This window comes from Sus scrofa, chromosome 4, assembly GCF_000003025.6.
Source record: "Sus scrofa isolate TJ Tabasco breed Duroc chromosome 4, Sscrofa11.1, whole genome shotgun sequence".
Classification (NCBI taxonomy): domain Eukaryota; kingdom Metazoa; phylum Chordata; class Mammalia; order Artiodactyla; family Suidae; genus Sus; species Sus scrofa.
In genome coordinates this window covers 70879749-70901210 of record NC_010446.5, presented here as the reverse complement: position 1 = coordinate 70901210, position 21462 = coordinate 70879749, and the positions used below count along the sequence as shown (strand labels likewise).

Sequence of the window (21462 nt, the reverse complement as noted above, 5' to 3'; positions counted from 1 at the left end):
TAAGGCATTTACCTATTTCCTTAGAGACCCTATAGCTTATATGGAAGCAAGGCATAATTGTAATAAAATCTCTATTAAATAATTTGAATTTTTTAGTCATGCTTGCTATTTTTATCATTAGGTATTTCCAAAGAGTAAATTTTAGTTGCTGATAAAATTTTCTTCACAGTTGGAATAATTTTTGATTCTGAGATAAGATGATCTTAGGTCTGTCTCAGAGTAACCATATTTGTGTTAATATACAAGACATTACTTCAACAGTGGTCATATCTGTGCAACAATAAGGATTTTCCTGGTAATACTTCTTTTTCTCAAGTGGAACATTTAGTTTAATGCTTTCCCATTAATCAAATTATAGTTCTCAAGATCAGTAATAGTTTGAAGTCTCTATTTGATTACCTATGGGTAAACTGTTCTGTGGTTTTAGTTAGTTGGTGAGTTGATTATGATAAACAGAAACAAATTCAGTATATAAAACCTTTTTTTTTTCTTTACAGACACACTTGTGGCATATGGAAGTTCCCAGGCGAGGGGTTAAATCTGAGCTACAGCTGAGGCCTACACCACAGCCACAGCAACACCAGATCCAAGCCACATCAGAAATATCCTGCAACCTAACGTCATGGCTTGTGGCAATACTGGATCCTTAACCCACTGAGCTACAACAGGAACTCCCCAGTATATAAAATCTTGCTTATCCTTTGATCTCTACTGTAAAATTTAAAGGATATTTCTCTCTGGAAAATAGTTTTTGGCTCAGGATGTTTTACAGTTGATAGAATTAAACATATATTACATATTTATTTAAATGAGTAATTATGTGATCGACAGTGATATTTTGAATAGTCAAGATGATTCTGTTTTTATTGCAGTAATACTTTATTCGGAACTTGATAAATATTCTTTATAAACCAGAAATGGGAAAGAAGGTACTTCACTTAACATTTTATAACATTGATTTTTCCCCCTCAGGTTAATTCTGTTACCCTATAGGGGAGTTAAGAGTTTCTGTGTTAAGTTCCAATGATAAAGAATTTTATGTGTTTTTAGGAAATGAATTGTCTGTAGTTTATTGAGTTAATCATAGATCTTTGGGAGAGATTTCTTTCATGTCTATTTTGATGTGAACAGTCATACTTAAGTTGAATGGTATTTCAGTTATTTTTCTTTAGTAGTAAATGCATGATAACAGCTGTGGATGCGAACCTGTAGTTATGGAACCTGTGGGTAGAGAGGTCCACTGTAAGGGACTTGAGCATCCTTGGATTTTGATATCCAGGGGTTCCTGGAACAGTTCCCTGCAGACATCTACAGGTGACTGTTTACAGGTGACTGTTCTTCAGGAATGTGTGTGTGTGTGTGTTTAACTTCAACTGAATATGACGTATCTTAAACTTCAGGAAGTAACTTACTCAATTATCTTTCCTGTTTACTAGTTTATCTTTAAAGTTTGACATGCATTTTCTTAATTTAGAACTGTAATAGCTATATTGTGCTCTAATTTCTGAGTGAAACTGACGTCAGTGTTTCTTGGCAGAAAAAAAACTTTGAATTTTTGAAAGATGTTTCAAATCTAGTATCTTAAACATTTGATGTGCTATCTTTTGCATTTGAAATGACATACAGGAATGGAAAATAGATTGTAGGATATACAGTAAAAGACCTAGGAATTAAAAAGCTACAGGTGGACAGTTCCACTTATGAATGACAATCTGAGATGTACTAATTATTTTCATTTTATTGTAAAGAGTTCAGAATCTCAGCTGCAAAGTAGGGTTGCATATTGATTCTTCTGCTGGCTTGCTACCAGGTCCCAGATAAGTCTCCCCCTCCCACCACAAGAATTCTAGCTTATATATCTTTATTCTAGTCAACCTTTATCACCATATGTTTAGATCCCGAACGTTCTTTTCTTAACTATGTTCCCTTACTCATGCAGTAGATCAATATAAAAAGTTACCACTTAAACAGCCCTTTCTTTGTAGAACTCAGAGTTCTTGGAGACCAACATAATTTCTCTCAGTAAAATTTTGTAGTTTTCACTGTTGAGGAGGACTCGCATGTCTCTTACTAAATTTATTGCTAAATATTTTATGTATTTTTTTTTACTGCCACTGTAAATGTAATTTCTATTTTCAGTTTTCCCAGTTGTTTTCTACTTATAGAAATGTCCAGGGAGTTCTCTCGTGGTGCCCTGGGTTAAGGATCTGGCGATGTCTGTGCAGTGGCTTGGGTTGTTGGCTGTGGCACAAGTTTGATCCCTGGCTTGAGAATGTCTGTGTGTCGTGGGTGCAGCCAATAAAGTAATAGACTGATTTATTTCTTTTTGATCTTTATGCTTCTTTCTTGTAATTTTATTACTTGTATAGTATCATTTAAACATCAAATCAAGTGAAAACTCTGAAGACTACACATAAACAAAAAATTTAATCTAGTGTGCTGAATGGTGTTATTTTGCCAAAACTAAATCACAACTCAAAAGCATGGATTAGTCCTGAGTCTTAGAACCAGGTTTTACCCTCACTTGAACCACTTAAACTAACATGTTATGACTGTTTTCCACCATTTTTCACTACTTGAACGTCCTTCTAGCCCTTCCATTTTATAATACACTTTGAGGTTATTTGGTCTTTGGTACAGATGGGTAGTTTTTATTATTAGACTGCATCTGTTCTTTTCTTAAGCCTGATGTACTATTTTACAAATATAAAAGTGGCCACTGGAATCTTCCTAAGTAGTTATTACAGAGTAGCCATGCAGAAGGTCAGGAATATTAGTGTCTCACTTAAATGAAAACATAAGTTTAAAAAATTTGAAGAATTGACTTTCAAAAGCAGAATCTTCAAAGCATAATTATTGTCCTTTCCCTTAGTGATTTTTTTCATTTTGAATTTATTTTACATTGCAGAATTGGTCTGTTTCCTTTACATTCTTTGTCTTTTACTCTTGATGCAAAAGGATCCGTCATGTTGTTGGGACAGTGTACGTCAAAAACTTATTATCTAATGGCTCTGGACATTACAGACTTTGGTTTTTTGTTTGTTTAATCTCTTTAGGGCCGCACCTGTGGCATATGGAGGCTAGGGGTCCAGTCAGAACTATAGCTGCCACCTTACACCAAAGCCACAGCCACGCAGGATCTGAGCCACCTCTGCGACCTATACCACAGCCCACAGTGCCATTTCCTTAACCCACTGATTGAGGCCAGGGATTGAATCTGCGTCCTCATGGATCTAGTCAGATTCGTTTCCACTGTGCCATGATGGGAACTCCAGGCTTTTGAATTATCCATCTCTTACTGCCCTTACTCTACTCTACAGCCCAACTTTTTCCATTTTGTCAGTCAACCTATGCAGAATTCACTCCTGCTAAGTCGTTAATTTTCCTGAAGAATTGAATCTACTGTGTATTTCAGTTTTAGTCATTGTTCATCTATAAGCTTTGTCTTGAGATAATGTGCACCTTTTGTTGTTGATTACTCAGTGAATTTATTACATTTATAGTTGTACAATGATCATCAGTCACACCTTCTTTTAATTTAAAAATATAGTCTGATAGTTCACTGGTTTTAATGGAATTTAACACTCTCGTCCTCATAAACAATAAAAAGAAAAGCAGAGCAGTCATTAAAATAACAGTATCCTGTAGAATGTGTATGTGTTTCATATTTATGCAGCCGTATGATTTTTGAAGGTAGTAATTTTCTAATTTTTCATTATGATTGTTTTCAGACTTCATTCAGTTTACAGAAAGATAATATGGGAAATCTTTATATATCCTTTATTTAGTTTCTCCTAACATGCTGCAAAATTATGGTACATTTATCCAAACTAAGGAATTAACATTGATATACTACTGTTGGCTAAGCTATAGAACTCTTTGGATTTCTTATTTTCCCACTAATGTCTTTTTGTGTTCAAGATCTGGAACATCAGCTTTTTTTATTTAATTTTTTTTTATGTCTTTTTTTTTTGTTTTTTTTTTTTTGTCTTTTTTTGCTATTTCTTTGGGCCGCTCCTGCGGCATATGGAGGTTCCCAGGCTAGGGGTCGAATCAGAGCTGCAGCCACTAGCCTACGCCAGAGCCACAGCAATGCAGGATCCGAGCCGCATCTGCAACCTACACCACAGCTCACGGCAACGCCAGATCATTAACCCACTGAGCAAGGGCAGGGACCAAACCCGCAACCTCATGGTTCCTAGTCGGATTCGTTAACCACTGCACCACGACGGGAACTCCTGGAACATCAGCTTTGCATTTAGTTGTCATGTCTTATTCTTCTTCAAGCTATGGCGGTTTCTCTTGTCTCTTGTGGCTTTCACATTTTTGAAGACTACTGGCTGGTGTCCTCAATGTTGCTTTCTCATTAGACTGAGATTATGGGGTATTGGGAAGAATACTCCATGAGTGCTGTGTCCTCATCTGATCTTATATAACTGCTTACTGGTGCTGTTAAGTTTGTTTATGTGGTTAAGGTATCTGCTAGGCTTCTTCAGTGTAAATGTCCTTTTTTATTAACCTTTGCATACTCTATTCTTAGAAGCCAGTTAGTGTGTGCAGCCCACACTCTAGAGGAGGAAAATGATGCCCCACCTCATGCAACAAGGAGTATCAGAATTTGAGAAATTTTTTGTGGTTATATACTTATTTATTTAATTCTTCCATTTTTAAATTTTCCCTTCTCCTGGAATGTTCATTTTGGTTTGGATCTGTCCTTGAGTTCTCTAATTTTTCTTCATGATTTCTCGCCCCCTTTTTTTGGTCTGTAGTGTAAGATAATTCTTGGACTTAATGTTCCACTCCCCAAAAAAGGCAGTGATCATTTCCCCCTTTAGGTCATCTATTGAAATTTTCAATTCGAAAAACAGATTTCTAAGCTAGAGTTAGAAAAAAGGGTTTTGTTGCATTTGGATCCAAGTGCCTCCTTGCTTGCTTTTTCTGTTTTTTCCTTTTTCAGTTGTTCGCTGATTCCTTCAGTACTTCATTTTATTGTACTTGTGTTCTGAGTGCTTAATATCATTTTCTTTCTTGATAGTGTGCCTTCTTGGATACAAAGTTACTTTTTCCCTTGTGGTTCATTTGGGCTCATTTACCTATAATGTTAAAGGGCAAGCTGATGGCACTTCTGAGGACACTGAAGAAAATTCTATTTTTAGCTCTTTCTTACCCTTAAAGGTAAGGAACTTCTTAGCTCACCTGTTAAGCTGTGTCAAAAAGACATGGGTTGGCAAGTAAACTTCTTCCTGGAGTTCATCTCCACAGGCCATGTTCTAGATCTTGGCCTTAAGATCTCCAGTGCTTTTGCTCAGCTGTGAGTTAGGAAGAATCCCTGTGCCAGAGACTCTGAAGCCCTCAAATCTCTGCATCTGCCTGATTGAGACCTAGCTTTGTTACTGGGAAAGAGAGGGAGGGAGGATTCCTCTGCAGTTTGTTTTTGAATTGTTAGTCATTATTAAAAGCAAACATTAAGTTCTGTGTAAGAGTAAAAATTGAGTTCTGTGAGTCACTTTGGAGAGTTTGTATCCTAAAGAGTATACATGTCCTAAGTGCTATCTGCTGGACTGTCGCTGGAGGCTAATTCAGGTTCCTTTCCCTGGTGTTACTTCCAGACAACACACCAGGATGTGTAATTATGATGTCAGCTGTGTGATATGTACCTGGTTTTATAACAGCACTAGAAGTTCATTGTATCATTGATAGCATCATTTCTTAGTCTCATGTTCCTAGGGGTCTAGCTGAGAGAATGTCCATAGATTTTTCATCATATTCAAATATTTATTGAATATTGACAGTATCAGGCACTATTCTAGACCTTGTTAATATAAGTGTGGAGGAAGTTCCCTTGTGGTGCAGCTGGTTAAGGATCTGGCATTGCCACAGTTTGGCACAGGTTACAGCTGTGGCGTGGGTTCGATCCCGGCCTGGGAACTTCTATGTGCTTCAGGTGCAGCCAAAAATATACATATATATCTATATATATATACACACATTCACATGCACACACATAAAAATGTAGGTGTTTCTGTTTTTTTGTCTAAAGCAGAGGTACTGACGATGCCATAGACCTTAGGAGGACTTGAGTTTTGTTGATAGACATTCACCGTGCTGAGGACTTGGAATTTGTATACCCATCTCGCACCTTTCCTTCTGTCTAGACTTATGTATCCAGTTGCCTGTTTGACATCCTCACTTCGTTGTTTACTAACTTGTTAAGTTTAATATGACTCCTCTTTCTTTGCTGGCCCCAAACCTTCTCCCTCTTTGTAGAAGGCACCACTGTCCTTCCAGTTGTTTACCACAGTGATAATGGTCTGTTTTGCAATACTTCTCTTTTACACCCCATTTCTAATCAGTCTATCCCTAAGTCTTGTTGGCTGTGCTTTCAAAGTATATCCTGAATCCAAGCACTTTTCAGTAGCTGTACATCTTTCATTCTGGGGTAAAAATTATTATTGTCCTGAATAATGATCCTGCTAACCCTCTTGCTGGCTTTCCTGATCTCACTTTTGCTCCTCTGTACACTCCATTACCATCAAAATAGCCTGAAGAGATCCTTTTGTGACAAGTGAGACTGGACTCTTAGTTTTCTCATGCTTTTCTGAAGTTAGTGTCAAAGTATTTCTTTTTTTTTTTTTTTTTTTTTTTTTTTTTGCCATTTCTTGGTCCGCTCTTGCGGCATATGGAGGTTCCCAGGCTAGGGGTCGAATTGGAGCTGTAGCCACCGGCCTACGCCAGAGCCACAGCAACGCGGGATCCGAGCCACGTCTGCAACCTACACCACGGCTCACAGCAACGCTCACAGCAACGCCGGATCGTTAACCCACTGAGCAAGGCCAGGGATCGAACCCTCAACCTCATGGTTCCTAGTCGGATTCGTTAACCACTGCGCCACGACGGGAACTCCAGTGTCAAAGTATTTCTAACTTCAAAGTACATCAGGAAATATTCCCTCTTTTTCTAGTCTTTGGGAACAGTCGCTGAATGTTTAGAATTAGCAATTCTGGGACAGTTAATCAAAGATCCTTGTAAAACCACATGAACCTGGTAGTTTTTTGTTTGGAATACATTTTTATTTGTTCGTTAAATTTCCTTAGTTCTAAGTCTCTTCAAGTTTTCTTTTTATCTTTGGGTTTGTTTTGGTAAAGAATTCGGTAAATTATATTTTTAGGAAGCTGTCTGTTTTGTCTTAAGCTTTTTTTGCATTTTGGCATTAATAGTATGTTAATTTTTAAAGCAATGTCAGTCTTCATGTCTTCCTTCCTCCCTCCATCCTTCCCTCCCTCCCTTCGAATCTGAGCTGCCAGAGACAACATGAGAGCCTTAACCCGCTGTGCCACAGCAGGACCTCCATTTCTTTTTTAAAATTCAGTCCTTCTATACTGATTTTTAAAAATCCAGGGATTTTTCTATTGTGAGCTCTTTTTTGTTTGTTTTTTTACCTCTAAAACACCAGCTTTTGGGTTTTCTTCTCTTAGGCTTTTTACATTTAATTTTTGTTATGATGCATGTAGATTTCAGTGTTTTTTGGAGGACTTAGATTTATGAATTTTTGTTGTGATTTTTGGGGAGACTTTTAGAAATGTGTTTTACAATTTCCAAATGTGGGTAAGATTCTTTTTGTTGTTATCTATTTTGCTGTTAAAATTGGTGTCAGAAAGTATGATACTGACTCTTTGGTATTTAGATTTGTTTTCTGATCTGGCCTATAATTCCTTTTTGTGGTTGTTCATTGTGTGCCCTGTAGTTCTTTGGTTCAGTTTTCTGTGTATTCAACCTTTATTTTCACTAACTTATGTGCTTTACCAGTTACTAAGAGAGGTGTTAATTTCTCCTGCTATAATTAGGAACAAGTCAGGATTTCTTTGTAAGTCTGACAACTGGTTTGTTTTTTTTTGTTTTTTTTTGTTTTTTTTTTGCTTTTTAAGGCCGAACTTGTGGCATATGGAAGTTCCCAGGCTAGGAGTTGAATCAGAGCTAAAGCTGCCAGCTTACACCACAGCTCACAGCAACGCTGGATCCTTAACCCACTGAGTGAGGCCAAGGATCAAACAGTACTAGTCAGATTCATTTCCACTGTGCCACAACAGGAACTCCCTGACAACTTTTAATATATGTAAAGTTGCATTTTTAGTTTAATACTGCTACAGCTTTTTCTAAAAAATGTTTCTTGGTATATAGTGAGCATTTTATCTCTGCCAATGATTTTTCCTTAGAAATCACTTTAAATTTGGTTTGTTTTGTGTTTTCATTGATAAACCTACATTTTTGATTGCTTGATATAAATGTGTATTTCTCCCATTTTACATTTTGTGCTTTCTAATATAAGTCTTTCAAGCTCCTCTTTCCCCCCTTTTCTGTCCTGTTTGGTTAATTGAGTCTTAAATTTTTTCCTCTTTTCCTGTCCACTGAGTTAGAAGTTCTGCATTATGTACATAGTTGTAATCTACATATTTTATTGATTCAGGTAAAGATGGCCTAGTTGATTATAGCTTGAACTGGAGCAGCATCTCTAACTTTATTTAAATAACACATGACCCTCATTCATGTGCCTGATCACCTCCCTAGATTAAACCTCTCTTTGTCTAATTTACTGTTTAGTAGTAGTTCCCTTTTTTTTTGTCTTTTTGCCTTTTTTAGGGCCTCTCCCGCAGCATATGGAGGTTCCCAGGTTAGGGCTCTAATCAGAGACATAGCCTCCGGCCTACACCAGAGCCACAGCGACGCAGGATCCGAGCCGCATCTGCAACCTACACCACCGCTCAGGCAACGCTGGATCGTTAACCCACTGAGCAAGGGCAGGGATCAAACCCGCAACCTCATGATTCCTAGTCGGATTCGTTAACCACTGCGCCAAGACGGGAACTCCAGCCTTTTTTTTTTTTTTTTTTTTTTTTTTTTGTAGTTTTGGGACTCTTCATGGAGTTACTGATTTCTCTAGTTTTGATCAGCCATTTTATGAGGAAGAATGAGCAGTGAGCTGTACCTCTTCTTGCTTCATCTGTAATACTGTGTTTTATATCCAGCTAATTAAAGCGGGTTGCAACATTTCTTACACAAATCTGTTTCCTTCAGCTGAGAACTAAACTTCCCTTATGTTTAGACTGGTTTTTTAAAAGCTTTCAGGCCTTTATAAAATTAGACTACAGCTTCCTGGTTCCAAATTTCTTTTGTCTTTTTTTCCTCTGTTTATGTTGTTGGATTTTTGTTTTTGCTTATCCTTTTGAAACATGATTAATTAGCTGGCTCTGTGACTGTTTTCATTTTTGTTTTATTCTTTAACTTTAGAATATCCCACTGATGCTTATGGGTCTATGCAATGATTTATTTATAATTATTGAATACTAGGGCCTTTGGTTGTTAGCCTTCTGTACTGTTATTCAAGTTCTAGGAATATATAAAGTGAAAAAGGAATTTAGTAACAAAGAACTTGAAGTTTTCCTTGGAATTTAAAATACAGTTTTCTCATGGGATATTCACAGAGGATGGGATATTAATTCGACCATTTTCAAAGTATATACATATTTATTATAGAACATGTATCACTTATGAAAAAATAAAATGTAAACAGTGAAACCAAAGGTAGAGAGTCTTCAGAGTTTCCTTTGTGACTCAGCGGTAATGAACTCAACTAGTATCCATGAGGACACAGGTTAGCTTCCTGGCCTTGCTCAGTGGGTTAAGGGTCCATTGTGGCCATGAGCTGTGGCGTAGGCCAGCAGCTATGGCTCCAATTCGACCTCTAGCCTGGGAACTTCCATATGTTGTGGGGCGGCCCTAAAAAAAAAAGACGAAAATAGAGAGTCTTTGTTAGACATGAGTGGCTTTCAAAGAGTGGTCCTTAAACCAGCAGTATTAGAGAACTGCGCACTCACCTTTGAGGCCCCTTGGTCAGTGTTTCCACAAGCCATCCAAATGATTCTGATGCTTGCTAAAGTTTGAGAACTAGTGAACTGCACATTAAAACAGATGGCACAGACCACATAATGCATTCACTTGATAGGAGTGCACAGTGCTAGTCATCCTTTTTTCAAAGATAAGTGTTATAGGTGAGTGTTTGGTTAATGAACATCATGAAAACATCACTCAGTTTAACTTTTGTTCAAGGGGGTTTCTGCTTTCTTAAAAGTAATTAATATTCTTGATGTGAAAAGTTATGCTGAATATGAGTATGTAATAGAGGAAGCTTGTGGTTGAAAAGTCTTTTTTTTTTTTTTAATTCACCCTGAAAACTTATTTTAATGCAATTTTAACAAGATATAATGCAGTGCTTTTCCTTTCCTCCTTGACCCTACCTTAGCCATTAGTTTTCACATTGCTTCAGAGTACTTTTTAGTCTGTTTGATACCACGCCATTAAAAACTCATTGGAAGGGCTTGAAAGGCATTACAGTAATTGTCTTACCTAAACAAAATTCCATGGGAAAATAGGGCTGTGGAAAGGACCTGTAATCTCCCAAACTAGGTCTTTGTTTGGATGTGTTTATTTTAAATTGGTTTGTGGTAATCCCACTGAGGTTTATATTGATAATAGTAAATCAGTTTTAACTAATTACTTAAATTAGTATTTGAAGATTTTTTTTTTTTGTTTTAAAGGAGAAAAAGATAGCTTTTGCCTTAAAGACTCTGCCCCCTTGCTGGAAGGGGTTAGAAGGGTTTTATAGTTTAGGGAGTGGAAAATACGGTTGTAGATAAGGATCAGGGTAGAAGCAAGGTAGAAGCAAGCTTGCATTGTCTTTCACAGCTGGTATTTAGTGGCTCCAGCACTGGTTCTGGTAGTCCTTCTTCCTGGTGTCTGAACCTGCTGAGGTTCAGGGTCTTTATGCCTCTGCACAGAAGGAATTCAGCAAGAGACAAAGTGATAGGCAAGAAATAGATTTATTAAGATAGGACACTTATGAGAGATGCAGGTGGCAGGCAAGGAGGCTCTGCCAGTATTTGAAGAACTTTGAATGGAGATGGTTTACATTATATGTGGATATAATTTAAATCATTAAATAATGGTGGTGCTTTGCTAAAGGTCTTTGTGTTTTTCTTTCAGGAGAGAAATAGAAACAAACAATAACCATGTGAAGATGTCCTGTTAGAATCACAACACTAATGATGTAGACTCTGGAAATGCCTAATAAGTCAAAGAAGACGTTATTACAGCTTTTTTCTGCTTAAGGTGACATCTTTGAACTCTAACACAGATTGACTCTTCTTGTAATGGTTTTCATCAGCGCATCTGCCCTTATACTTTCACCAAACACACTTGAGAACTGTAACTTCGTCAAGCACTTTTCTGTCCTGAAGCTTTGACCAGTATCTGCTGTCTTTTGTAATGATGCATCCTAGCTAAGGCACAGAAGACTGAATGAATGCAAGGATTCATTAACTCTTTGAATTTGTTAAATACTAACAGTTAACCATTAGAAGTGGTTCAATGATGTAAGAGTCACACTGCTTCAACTTTTTCTTTGTTGTAGTTTTTAAATTGTCAATTTTTAGCTATTTGACAGATTAAAAGCAAAATAATCATGCCATATTTAGTCCTGGAGTTCAAGTCTAAATGTTTATGTGAAAATTATTGTAGTAAACTTTTAATATGGCAAAGCAACCTTAAGCTCTATTTTAGCCAAATGAAACATAATCTGAGATTATATTAGAACATTTCCCTTGTCTTCAAACTGTTTGGTGTAACAGAATATTGATATGCAGCTTGGTGAATTTCACCAGTTAATGCACATTCTTCTCCCCTCCTTCCCCCAATAATATGTATACTGAAAAATGTGCATTTGTCTGAGGAATTATTTTGTTTGCTACCACTTACTGAATCTCAAAATTTTGAGTAAATGTACCTCAGTCTAATCAGACTTTTTATGACCTTTATAACTACATTTAAAACCCTTAATTCCTATTTCTGGGTGTTTGCGAGCCTGATTGCTATCATGAAGTAAAAATTTATTACTCTAGGTATTCACTAGCTAAATAAACATAGTTCTTGTTTAGCAAGCATATATTGTTCCTCAACTCTTTTCTCCGGCTTTTGCAGTGTCCTGGCATCTTTAAAATATTTGAAAATATGGCCTTGATCCATGGATTAAATCAGTATCTAAGTGAATGTGTTGATGTTTTATTGATCAGATCTATATAAATGGGAATACAGCATATATCTGGGTATTCTTATAGTTATCTTTTTAACATCTTATTTTTTTCATTAATTACATATCAACATTAATTTTGTATCTTGAAACAAATTGATTTTGTATAATTGTGTCAAGCACCTGTATTAATTGATTTGATGGCATAAGGTTATGAAATAATGTACTGCCCCTTATATTACTGTTCCAAAAGGAGAAACCTCTGTAGAAAGACATGTTAAGGGTGAAAATAGCAATACTGTAGATTTGAATACCTTGATGTTTCTTGCATTACTCCATTTATGTTTACATCATGTTTAGAAAAGTTTTCATTTACTACAGCCTTTGGTCACTTCTGTTCAAAAATTTAGTGACAGATATTTCTTTGAGGCTTTCATTTATATGATTTTTCTTTGTACAATGTTTTCTTAAAATGTACAAATACTGTAATCAAAATGGGGGGAAAAAGTACAGTATTTGTAGATAAATTGTAGCTACTTCCCAGTTATTTGGTAGTCCCAGTATAGTTATATCAGTGTTTACTGAAGGGAACATTAAAATATTAATGCTATATTATAAAGACTTTCTTAAAGGAAAATTGCACCTATTTTACCTTTTTAAGAGTAAGCCATGAACTCTTGTAACTTCTCTTAACTATTTATAATGAAAGTTGGCATTTGGGTATAGTCACCACAGCACTGTTCTACATCCCTGAGATTGTAGAGGTAGGACATGTCACTCTGGATTCCCACTGGAGAAAACTGTAAAGGGGTGACCTTGTAGAAAGGGTCTGAGTCCTCTCTCGGAGGGTCTCTTTTTCTTGGTGCTTTATTAGCAACTCTGAATATTTTTATAAAACTAGTTACATTATAAAAGGATTGCAACTTGTTTAATTTACATTAGGTTTCTGTGTAAGAAATGTCTCGGAAACACTCAGCGAGCAGGCTGATTGCCGTAGCTGACTCAGGAGTGTCAGACGTAACTCAGTATCTACTCATGGTGAGGAGTTCATCCCAGTGCCTTGAACCGGGATTTCTAATAGTAGGTGAAATGGGTGCAGCCTTCCTTTGGGAAAAACAAACTGTCTTTTCAATTGGTACATTTTTTCCCCTCATTTACGTTTTCTTTAGGGTACCTACTTTCTCTTCCTCCTTGGTCTGTCAGTTTATGGCACGTTGTTTTTCCTCTAAGTGCACAGATCACAGGTTGTCTCAGTCGCACAGCTAATGGAGGTTTCTTAACTGTAGGGACCAAAAGGGAGAGAAACTGGGCTCCACAGAGGAGACTGATCAAAAGTGGTGAATAATCACAAATGAAGACATTTTTGGCCCAGTAAATTTCTTGCATAATGTTTTTCCAAGATCTGGTTTGAATGTTTATTAAAGTTATCTTATGTGGGTGTTTTATTTTGAAAGGTATTATAGTTTGTATATTTAACAGTAAGGGGGGAAATGTAACCAAAATTAGTATTCTTTCTCTATACATATTGGTACTTGAAGATTTCTTTCAGAAGAAACCCCAGCCTTTTCCTAAGTTCAGTACTTAATTCCTCATTTTAACTTAAGTGATTTTCCTAATTCAAAAGCTGTGTTCTTTTTAAATGCATGGGGGTTAAGCTGATGTTAAAACAGTTTGCAATAAAAAAAAGAATCAGCTTAAGTCATTTAATCATTTCAAGTGCATTCTGCATCGTATAAAAATAAGTTTGAGAAATTTTAAGAGAATTGTGTTTCATTAAGTTTTGCATATCTTTTGTTATGCCATGTAAATTCCCTTCTTTTTCATATGATTAAAGAAAGGTTATGATAAAATTATTAGTTCATTTACATTCACTTGTAGCAATGACATGAGAATTTGAATTTTGTCGTGTTTGGGTTTGTTCATTTCTGTGAATGATGGTACAGTTAGGTGAGATTTTCTGTTATGGTACCCAAACTCACCATTTGGTCCTCTTTAATCTTTGAGGGTTTCAATAAAAATTGTTCACTCACATCTGTGTTCTTTCCATTTTATCTTTATAAATATGTATTGCTTGCCAGAAAATGTCACATTTTTTCAGCTGTTAGAATTTCTCGATCAGTGTATCTTTTAGAAATAGATTATATCACTTTATTTAGTTGGTCACTTAAAATTAAGTGAAGGAATTAAAGAGAGGAAGGATGACAGTTTATCCTCATCTTTATCCACTCCAAGGAGCTTACTGAATTACATGCTCTTAATGCTAAACTTAGAGCAAAAGAGGAAGAGGCCTATTTTCGTGTAGAAGGGGAAGTGTTGGCACCAGCTGTCTAATCACCCTAATCCCCCATTCTTGGTACCAAGGAATGCTTTTCCAGTAGTGCGTCCATTATCCTTGGGGCCGGACAGAGCTTCTGGAGATAGCAACCTGGTGGCTCTGGATGGTGCCCTGATCATCATTGCTGTGCTCTCTATCTGAGGCACTTGTTCAGGTGGAGGAAACCAGAGCTCAGCTTTGTGCTGCATACACTGTTAGCCTGTGAACAGGGCACAGTTTTACAGACATCCCCAGGTGTCCCGCACTGTAGTGTCACTAGAAGCCTCCTTTTTACTGGTCATTTCCTAAAGAGGTTTTGCATCTCATCAGTGTATTTATACTGAGGCCACTCATTTTTAGTTGGGACCCTATTTCTCATTGGCTTGGCTTTATCTTGCTTGGTGGTAATAAATTTAATAATTCTAGTCTTAGAACTAAAATTCATGCAGTTGGAAGTTAACTGACCCAGGTCACTTGCTTTCTAATCACAGTTGACCTGTGAACAACACAGGTTTGAACTTAGTGGGTTCACTTTTACATGGATTTTTTTTTTTTTTTTTTTTTTTTTTTTTTTTTGAGTAGTATATACTACAGTACTTCATGTTCTGGGGGTGGTTCAGTCCTTGGATATGGAGGGACCATGTGTGAGGAGGGCCAACTGCTGTATGTTGGAGAGGGTTCCCACCCCCAACCCCTTGTATTTTTCAGGGGTCAGTTGTACTTGAATATGTTATGTGTTATTGCTGTTGTGTAATCTTGATGTGTAAGTATTCTTACCTCATTTCTCTTGGTGCAAGGGTGAAAAGCATTCCTTTAAAGAGAAAAGGTGGGCGTTCCCATTGTGGCCAGCAGGTTAGGAACCCAACTAGTATCCATAAGGACGCAGGTTCGATCCCCGGCCTCAGTGGGTTAAGGATCTGGCGTTGCCATGAGCTGTGCTGTAGGTCACAGATGTGGCTCGGATCTGGCTGTGGCTGTGGTGTAGGCTCTGATTGGACCCCTAGCCTGGGAACTTCATGCACAACGGGCATGGCCCTAAAAATACAAAAGAAAAGGTGATTGAATCGGCGTCTGTTTTTTGATGGAATGCTTTTGAAATGTTTCTGAGGTTGCTGAATGATATTCTCGCCAAGAGCATAGGCTTCGGAGCTGATAAACTTGCCTTAGAATCCTGGGTCCACTATAAACTAGCTCCAAGCCTAGATTTCCTCATCATGTAAAATAAATGAGAATAGAGCCTATTTCAGAAGGACTAAATGAACTAATACAAAGTGGTTGGCACAGTCTCTGGGCCTGTGGCAGTCCTTCCGATGTTAACTGCTGCTATCCTCTTGTTCCTTACCAAAAATTTAAAAATTAGTGATTACCAAGGAACATTTCTTAGGGTAATCTTTAGTGCTTAGTTTAGAGGTTGTAGAAAGTCGATTATTTTCAGTTCATACTGTTATGTCACTGAGACTCTGAGAACAGACATTGCCTGAATAAAGCTTAGTTAAATTATCATTTATCTTTGTGCAACTTTCGGTTTCCAGGATTTTCAGTGACTGTCAGCCATGCTTTTTCAAAGTAAGTAAAATAAAACAACAGAGAGTTAGTTTATCCTGCTAGAGCAGAGCAGATGGCAAACCAAAGGCAAATTAGACTAAAAGGAAAGCAAATATGGGGGAATAACAAGAAAACTTATAAACAATAGAAGAAAGTTAAGCCAGAGATGAAAACTAGATCAAGAAGAAACGTTTTGCTTGGCTTGTTACAAATCCCCTTGATATTGATGCCACTTGCATATATTAGTAAATCATAAAACTTCATTATGAATATCTACTAACAATTCAAAATGGAAACACTAATGTGAATGTGTTTCCTCCATGTTTCATCAGTGATACTGTACAGATTTCAAAGGAAGAGGTATTTGACAGTGGTTCTAACTATTGTAGTATGTATTCAAGATTATAACTTGAGGTCAAACGTTTACAGATAAAGCTTCAACGTAATACTGTTGCACACCAATGTTAAAGCTATTATGTTAAGCTTACTTTGCTTGGATTTGCTGCAGGAACTGTTTCCTCTGTAAAGCACACAGCACTTGTCTCTTAGCTGTTTTCTAGTCTGCCTGTGTTTGTATGCTTACCAGCATCATCTATGGCCCCTTCCAAGCTTGTTTATTCCAGTTGTACTCATTTCTTTTACCATGAGATTTAAATACAGAAACTGATAAAATGTTGTGAGCCCCACGGGAAGTCCCAGAAACTGATAAAATGTGATTGAAAGTTGTTGCTATGAAAACTAAGTCGACTGCTTTGGAAATACCTGATAAAACTGAGTTGTCTAATTAGGTATAGAAGAGAAAATGTTCAAATTTGTCAGGAAAATCATAAGAGTGTAGAAGTGTGTGTGGAGTTTGCTTGTGTATTTTCAGTTCTCACTCCGGTGGGTATCTTAGAAGTGAGGTGACATCAGATTCCTGTTGGAAGAAGACTTCTCAGATCTAAATCAGATCCCTGATGAATTAAAGTGTATGCGTTTTAAAGTGTCCAAGGTTTGTTTGTATCGCTTATTAATTCACTCCTTAACATGACATCTATTTCATCATTTAATGCTTAATTTTAAAAGTTTTAACCTAAATTATTCTTTGTAAATTATTCTTTTTAAAGACCTCAAACGTTTTCCTGTCTGTATTAAACAGCTTAACATGATCTCATGCGTCCATGTGTAATGATAAGCTGGTATGAGAGTTCTCCTGTGGAGCAGAGGGTTAAGGATCTGGCATTGTCACTGCAGTGGCTTAGGTTCGATCCCTGGCCCAGGAACTTCCACGTGCTGTTGGCGCTGCCAAAAAAAAAAAAAGAATCTTCTATGGTATCCTTGCAAATAAATATAATAAAGTATTCATACCATTTTAAAAATATAATGTGCCCAGCACTTACATATTTATTTCAAGTGTCTAAACTATGAACTGTGTTTTCTGTATGAGATGTTGGAGAGAGGAAATATATCCACTAACAATTCCTTGTACCTAAATTTAAAGCCAACAGAAACCATGGCAAGTCTGAGTCAAACGATTCCTCTTTTGGAAAGGCATGTGTTTCATTTCTCAAAGCCTATATAAATGTATGTTTTCCTCCGTTATTCCTTTGAGAAGGGGGGAAAAATGGCCTGAGAAAGAGGAACTTGGGCATCTAGTACCCATCTTGGAATCATTAGCCTTGGCTTTCCACATGGGCTTATTGTTTTGCTTTCGTTTCTGTTGTTTTTTTGTTTTGTTTTGTTTTTTCGAATTTCTTCTCCTTTCCAGGCAGTATTTGAAAGGTCATATGTTAAAACCAAATGAAACACCAAAGGAAGGAATATCAGTAGCATATACATGTATGTGCACGCACACCTGTGCGTGTGTGTGTGTTTGTGTGTAGAAATAAACTGCTTATTTGCATCAGTATTTATTTTCAACCAGATTGAAAAAGATTTCACAGAGGACATTTTCGGGATGTTTCTGATTTTTTAAAAACTGAAGTATAGTAGGTGTACAGCAAAGTGATTCAGTCATATATATGTGTGTGTATATACACATATATACTCTTCAGATTTTTTTCTATTCAGGTTATCATAAGATATTGAATATAGTTTCCTGTGCTCTAGGGTAGGTCCTTCTTATTCTATACACAGTTGTGTGTATCAATTAATCCCACATTCTTAATTTATCCCGCCCCCACCCCTGCTTCCCCTTTGATAAAGTTTGCTTTTCTATGTCTGTGAGAAGGCATTCTGAAGAACTTTCTGTTATTTCTGTCTTTTTAGGGCTGCACGTGTGGCATACGGAGATTCTCAGGCTAGGGGCTGAATAGGAGCTGCAGCTGCCGGCCTACACTATAGCCACAGCAACTCAGGATCTGAGCTGTGTCTGTGACCTACACCACATCTCATGTCAATGCCAGATCCTTTAGCCCACTGAGTGAGGCCAGGGATCGAACTCGCATCCTCTTGGATGCTAGTTGGGTTCGTTACCTCTGAGCTGTGATGGGAGGGAATACCCTGAAGAGCTTTCTAAGAGAGGTTCAGGGTTCTTGGCCTCCTTCATAGAAGTTGATAGAGGCCAGGCAAGAAATTCTGGCAGGCTTTAATGGGGCCCCTGCTGCAGCAGAAGGCAGTGAAAAGCAACAGTTTCCCTTGCTTTCTTGCTCCCTGAGGGAGGCGGGCTGGTTCCTGTATGGCAGGAGGGTGGGGGTGGGTCCAGGGTTGAGCCAGAGGGGTGGCTTAGGCGGTCTGCCCACCCCTTTGGTGGTGTCCTGTGCAGGGGGCTTGTGTAGTACCTGCTTTTGCTCTTGGCTCTTCAGAAGTGGCAGTTGGCTTTTTAAAGTTTTTGTATCTTATCCATGATTTCTCTCAACTGCTCATGCACGCAGTTATTTTCAGTCTCTTGTAATTTCTTTGGAGATGTTTGCCCGGGCTCAAGCACCGCAGCAAAGGGACCAGGTCCCAGGTCCCAGGCTACCTCAGAACATGATGGCTTAACACTCAAAATCAGTTTCTTTTTTTTTGGCTGCCCTCTTGGCATTGTGGAAGTTCCTGGGTCAGGTATCCTTAATTCATCAGGGATCAAAGCTGCACCACAGCAGTGACCTGAACCATTGCAGTGACAACACCGGATCCTTAACCCACTGCACCACAAGGGAGCTCTGCAAATTAGCTTTGACTTGTCCTTGTGAGGGGTTTTGTGAGGCCATCTGCAGGGCAATGTTTGCCTTTTCTTTTGGTCTTTGTCTCACTCCACCCAGTGTGCTCTCACTTCCTTTTTCCTTGCTCTTCTTTCCCCACCACTGATTTAACTCACCAAGCTTGAAGCAAAGGGGGTGCTGAGAAAATGGGCAGCTGTCAAGTGAGCAGCGATTCCTCTTCATGTTCCTCAGCGCTGTTTCTCTCCTGCCCTTCTCTTGGCCTTGTTAACCAGCCCAGGCTCTCCTCCGGCTTAAGCTCAGCCCTTCCTTCTGCGCTGCCCCTGTTCTCTGGCTACACCGCCTTGCTTTCTGCCTGCAAGCATCAGATTCTTGCCCACTTCAGGGTTTTCTGTTCTCTGCCTGTAACAGATACTTGTTCTCCTCTGCAGGGCTCCGCTAAGATAACTTGCTCAGAGCTGCACCTGATCACCATACCCAGCAGCTGTCTCACGCCCCCATTCCTGTGTAACCTCTGTCTTCTTCACAGAATTCATCCAGAAATGTCTGCATATGGCCTTGTCTTTGTAAACTGTGAGATTCAGGAGAGAAGGGACTTTGTCTTCTTTGTTGCCATAAGCACTGCCCGGCGTGGAAAGGGCTCCATAGCTACCTCCTGGCTGAATGAGACGTGGCTGCCTCCCAGCCTTCCTAGGTTGTGATGAACGGAGCCGCGGTGATGGATGTGGCGATGGGGACCTTTGTTGCTTCAGAAGCAGAGGTCACTCTTTGAGCTGGTGATGCACAGAGTAGGAAGAAGTTGGTGCTGCTAATTATTGTTTGAAAAAAAAAAAAGCCACATGACTTTCATTTTCCTTACCATGGGGCAAGTTCCTGCCTGCCAACATCTCCACTTTACCTGTCGTTTCTATTCGGCTGCTCTTCTGAAATCCACCGGCTTCCCTCCCTTCCTCCTATCTTTTCTCCCTTCCTTTCTTCTCTTTTTCCTTTTTTTCTATACCCTGCCCCCCACTGCCTTTGATTCCCATTTAAACTGGATTTTCCCTGAGTCAGATAACATGGGGGCCTGTAGTGTGATTGACCCTGAGATCGTGTAGAGTCCAGGAAAGGCCCTGGGAGGCCAGCGAATCCCATGTTGCAATTTATAGATGAAGAAACAGGCTGGGAGGGGATGACTTACCCAAAGTCCCAGTTAAGTGCCAAGGAGGAGTTCAAAGCCCAGATTTTCTAGTCCGCACTTCAAAGCCAAATGCTTCTAAACCTGTGGCCAAACCTTCTACTTGGTAGTTGACTGACCAAACAACGCCTCAGTTTTCTGGTTTGTAAAGTGAGAAATACCCTGGCTCAGACTCTTAGGCACATCCAGCTTGTGTCAGTGGGGGGCGGGGGGGGGCTGCTTCCCCCTAACACCCACCCCACACCCGCTGTCCTCAATGGGAAGGATGTGTTCTCTTCCTAATTGGCCTGGTGTGCGTTTCCTTCCCCATGATCAAATGTAGGTCTTCTACATCCTTCTCAAAGCCATGGGCTTGTCAACTCTCACAGGACCAGCAGGGTCTAGACAAGTGAATCACTGCAAGTTTTATTATTAAAAATTAGTCTGAGTTTTAGAGATCGATGTTTCCTTGTTGTTGAAGCATGTATGTCACGTCAGAGATGTGGCCTCTTCTTGAAGTTACCCTAATACTTCTGCCATAAAGAAAAATGTTCCACCCTAAGATCATCCTTATTCATGATACAGGCGTGATGCTTCCAATTTTAAACAACATAATAAGGATTTTATCAACAGACTTCTAGTGTGGTCTCTAACTGAATCATTTCAAAATAAAACAAAGGAAAAAAAATTTTTAATTACATAACATGACAGCAGAGGGAGCTGTTGAGGTTTGATTACATTTTTTTCATGGCCCTCGTTGAGATTTGTCTTTAAACTATGATATTTTGACTTGGACTTTCTCATCTCAGTTGTCAACAGGCAGGCAAAGTTTTATCCTATTGGGGGATGTTACATACACTTTGAAGGATTGCAAAAAAGGTTTTTTTTTTCCATCTGCCCCCCCCACCCCAAGACTGCAATCCCCCTCCCAACACTCCTACAAAAGTATTGGGATAAGAAAAGTAATGAGGGAGTTCCCGTTGTGGCGCAGTGGTTAACGAATCCGACTAGGAACCATGAGGTTCAATCCCTGGCCCTGCTCAGTGGGTTGAGGATCCGGCGTTGCCGGGAGCTGTGGTGTGGGTCACAGACATGGCTCAGATCCTGTGTTGCTGTGGCTCTGGCATAGGCCGGTGGCTACAGCTCTGACTGGACCCCTAGCCTGGGAACCTCCATATGCTGTGGGTGTGGCCCTAGAAAAGGCAAAAAGACAAAAAAAAAAAAAGAAAAGAAAAGAAAGAAAAGT

The 21462-nt window shown here is 38.6% G+C and overlaps 1 protein-coding gene across 11 annotated transcripts in view; it reads left to right on the top strand.

The window, feature by feature from the left end:
• YTHDF3 (YTH N6-methyladenosine RNA binding protein 3) overlaps positions 1–14110 on the top strand; it is a 41739-nt gene extending 27629 nt beyond the window's left edge. For 10 of the 11 annotated variants that reach the window (XR_002343288.1, XM_021089300.1, XM_021089307.1 and 7 more), the window contains one exon: positions 11038–14110. Coding sequence is in view for 10 of the 11 variants with exons in the window: in XM_021089300.1 (XP_020944959.1) it covers positions 11038–11061 (24 nt within the window). In the remaining variant the exon portion in view is untranslated. The remainder of the gene's footprint in view (positions 1–11037) is intronic. The other variant, XM_021089306.1, reaches the window with a different exon arrangement.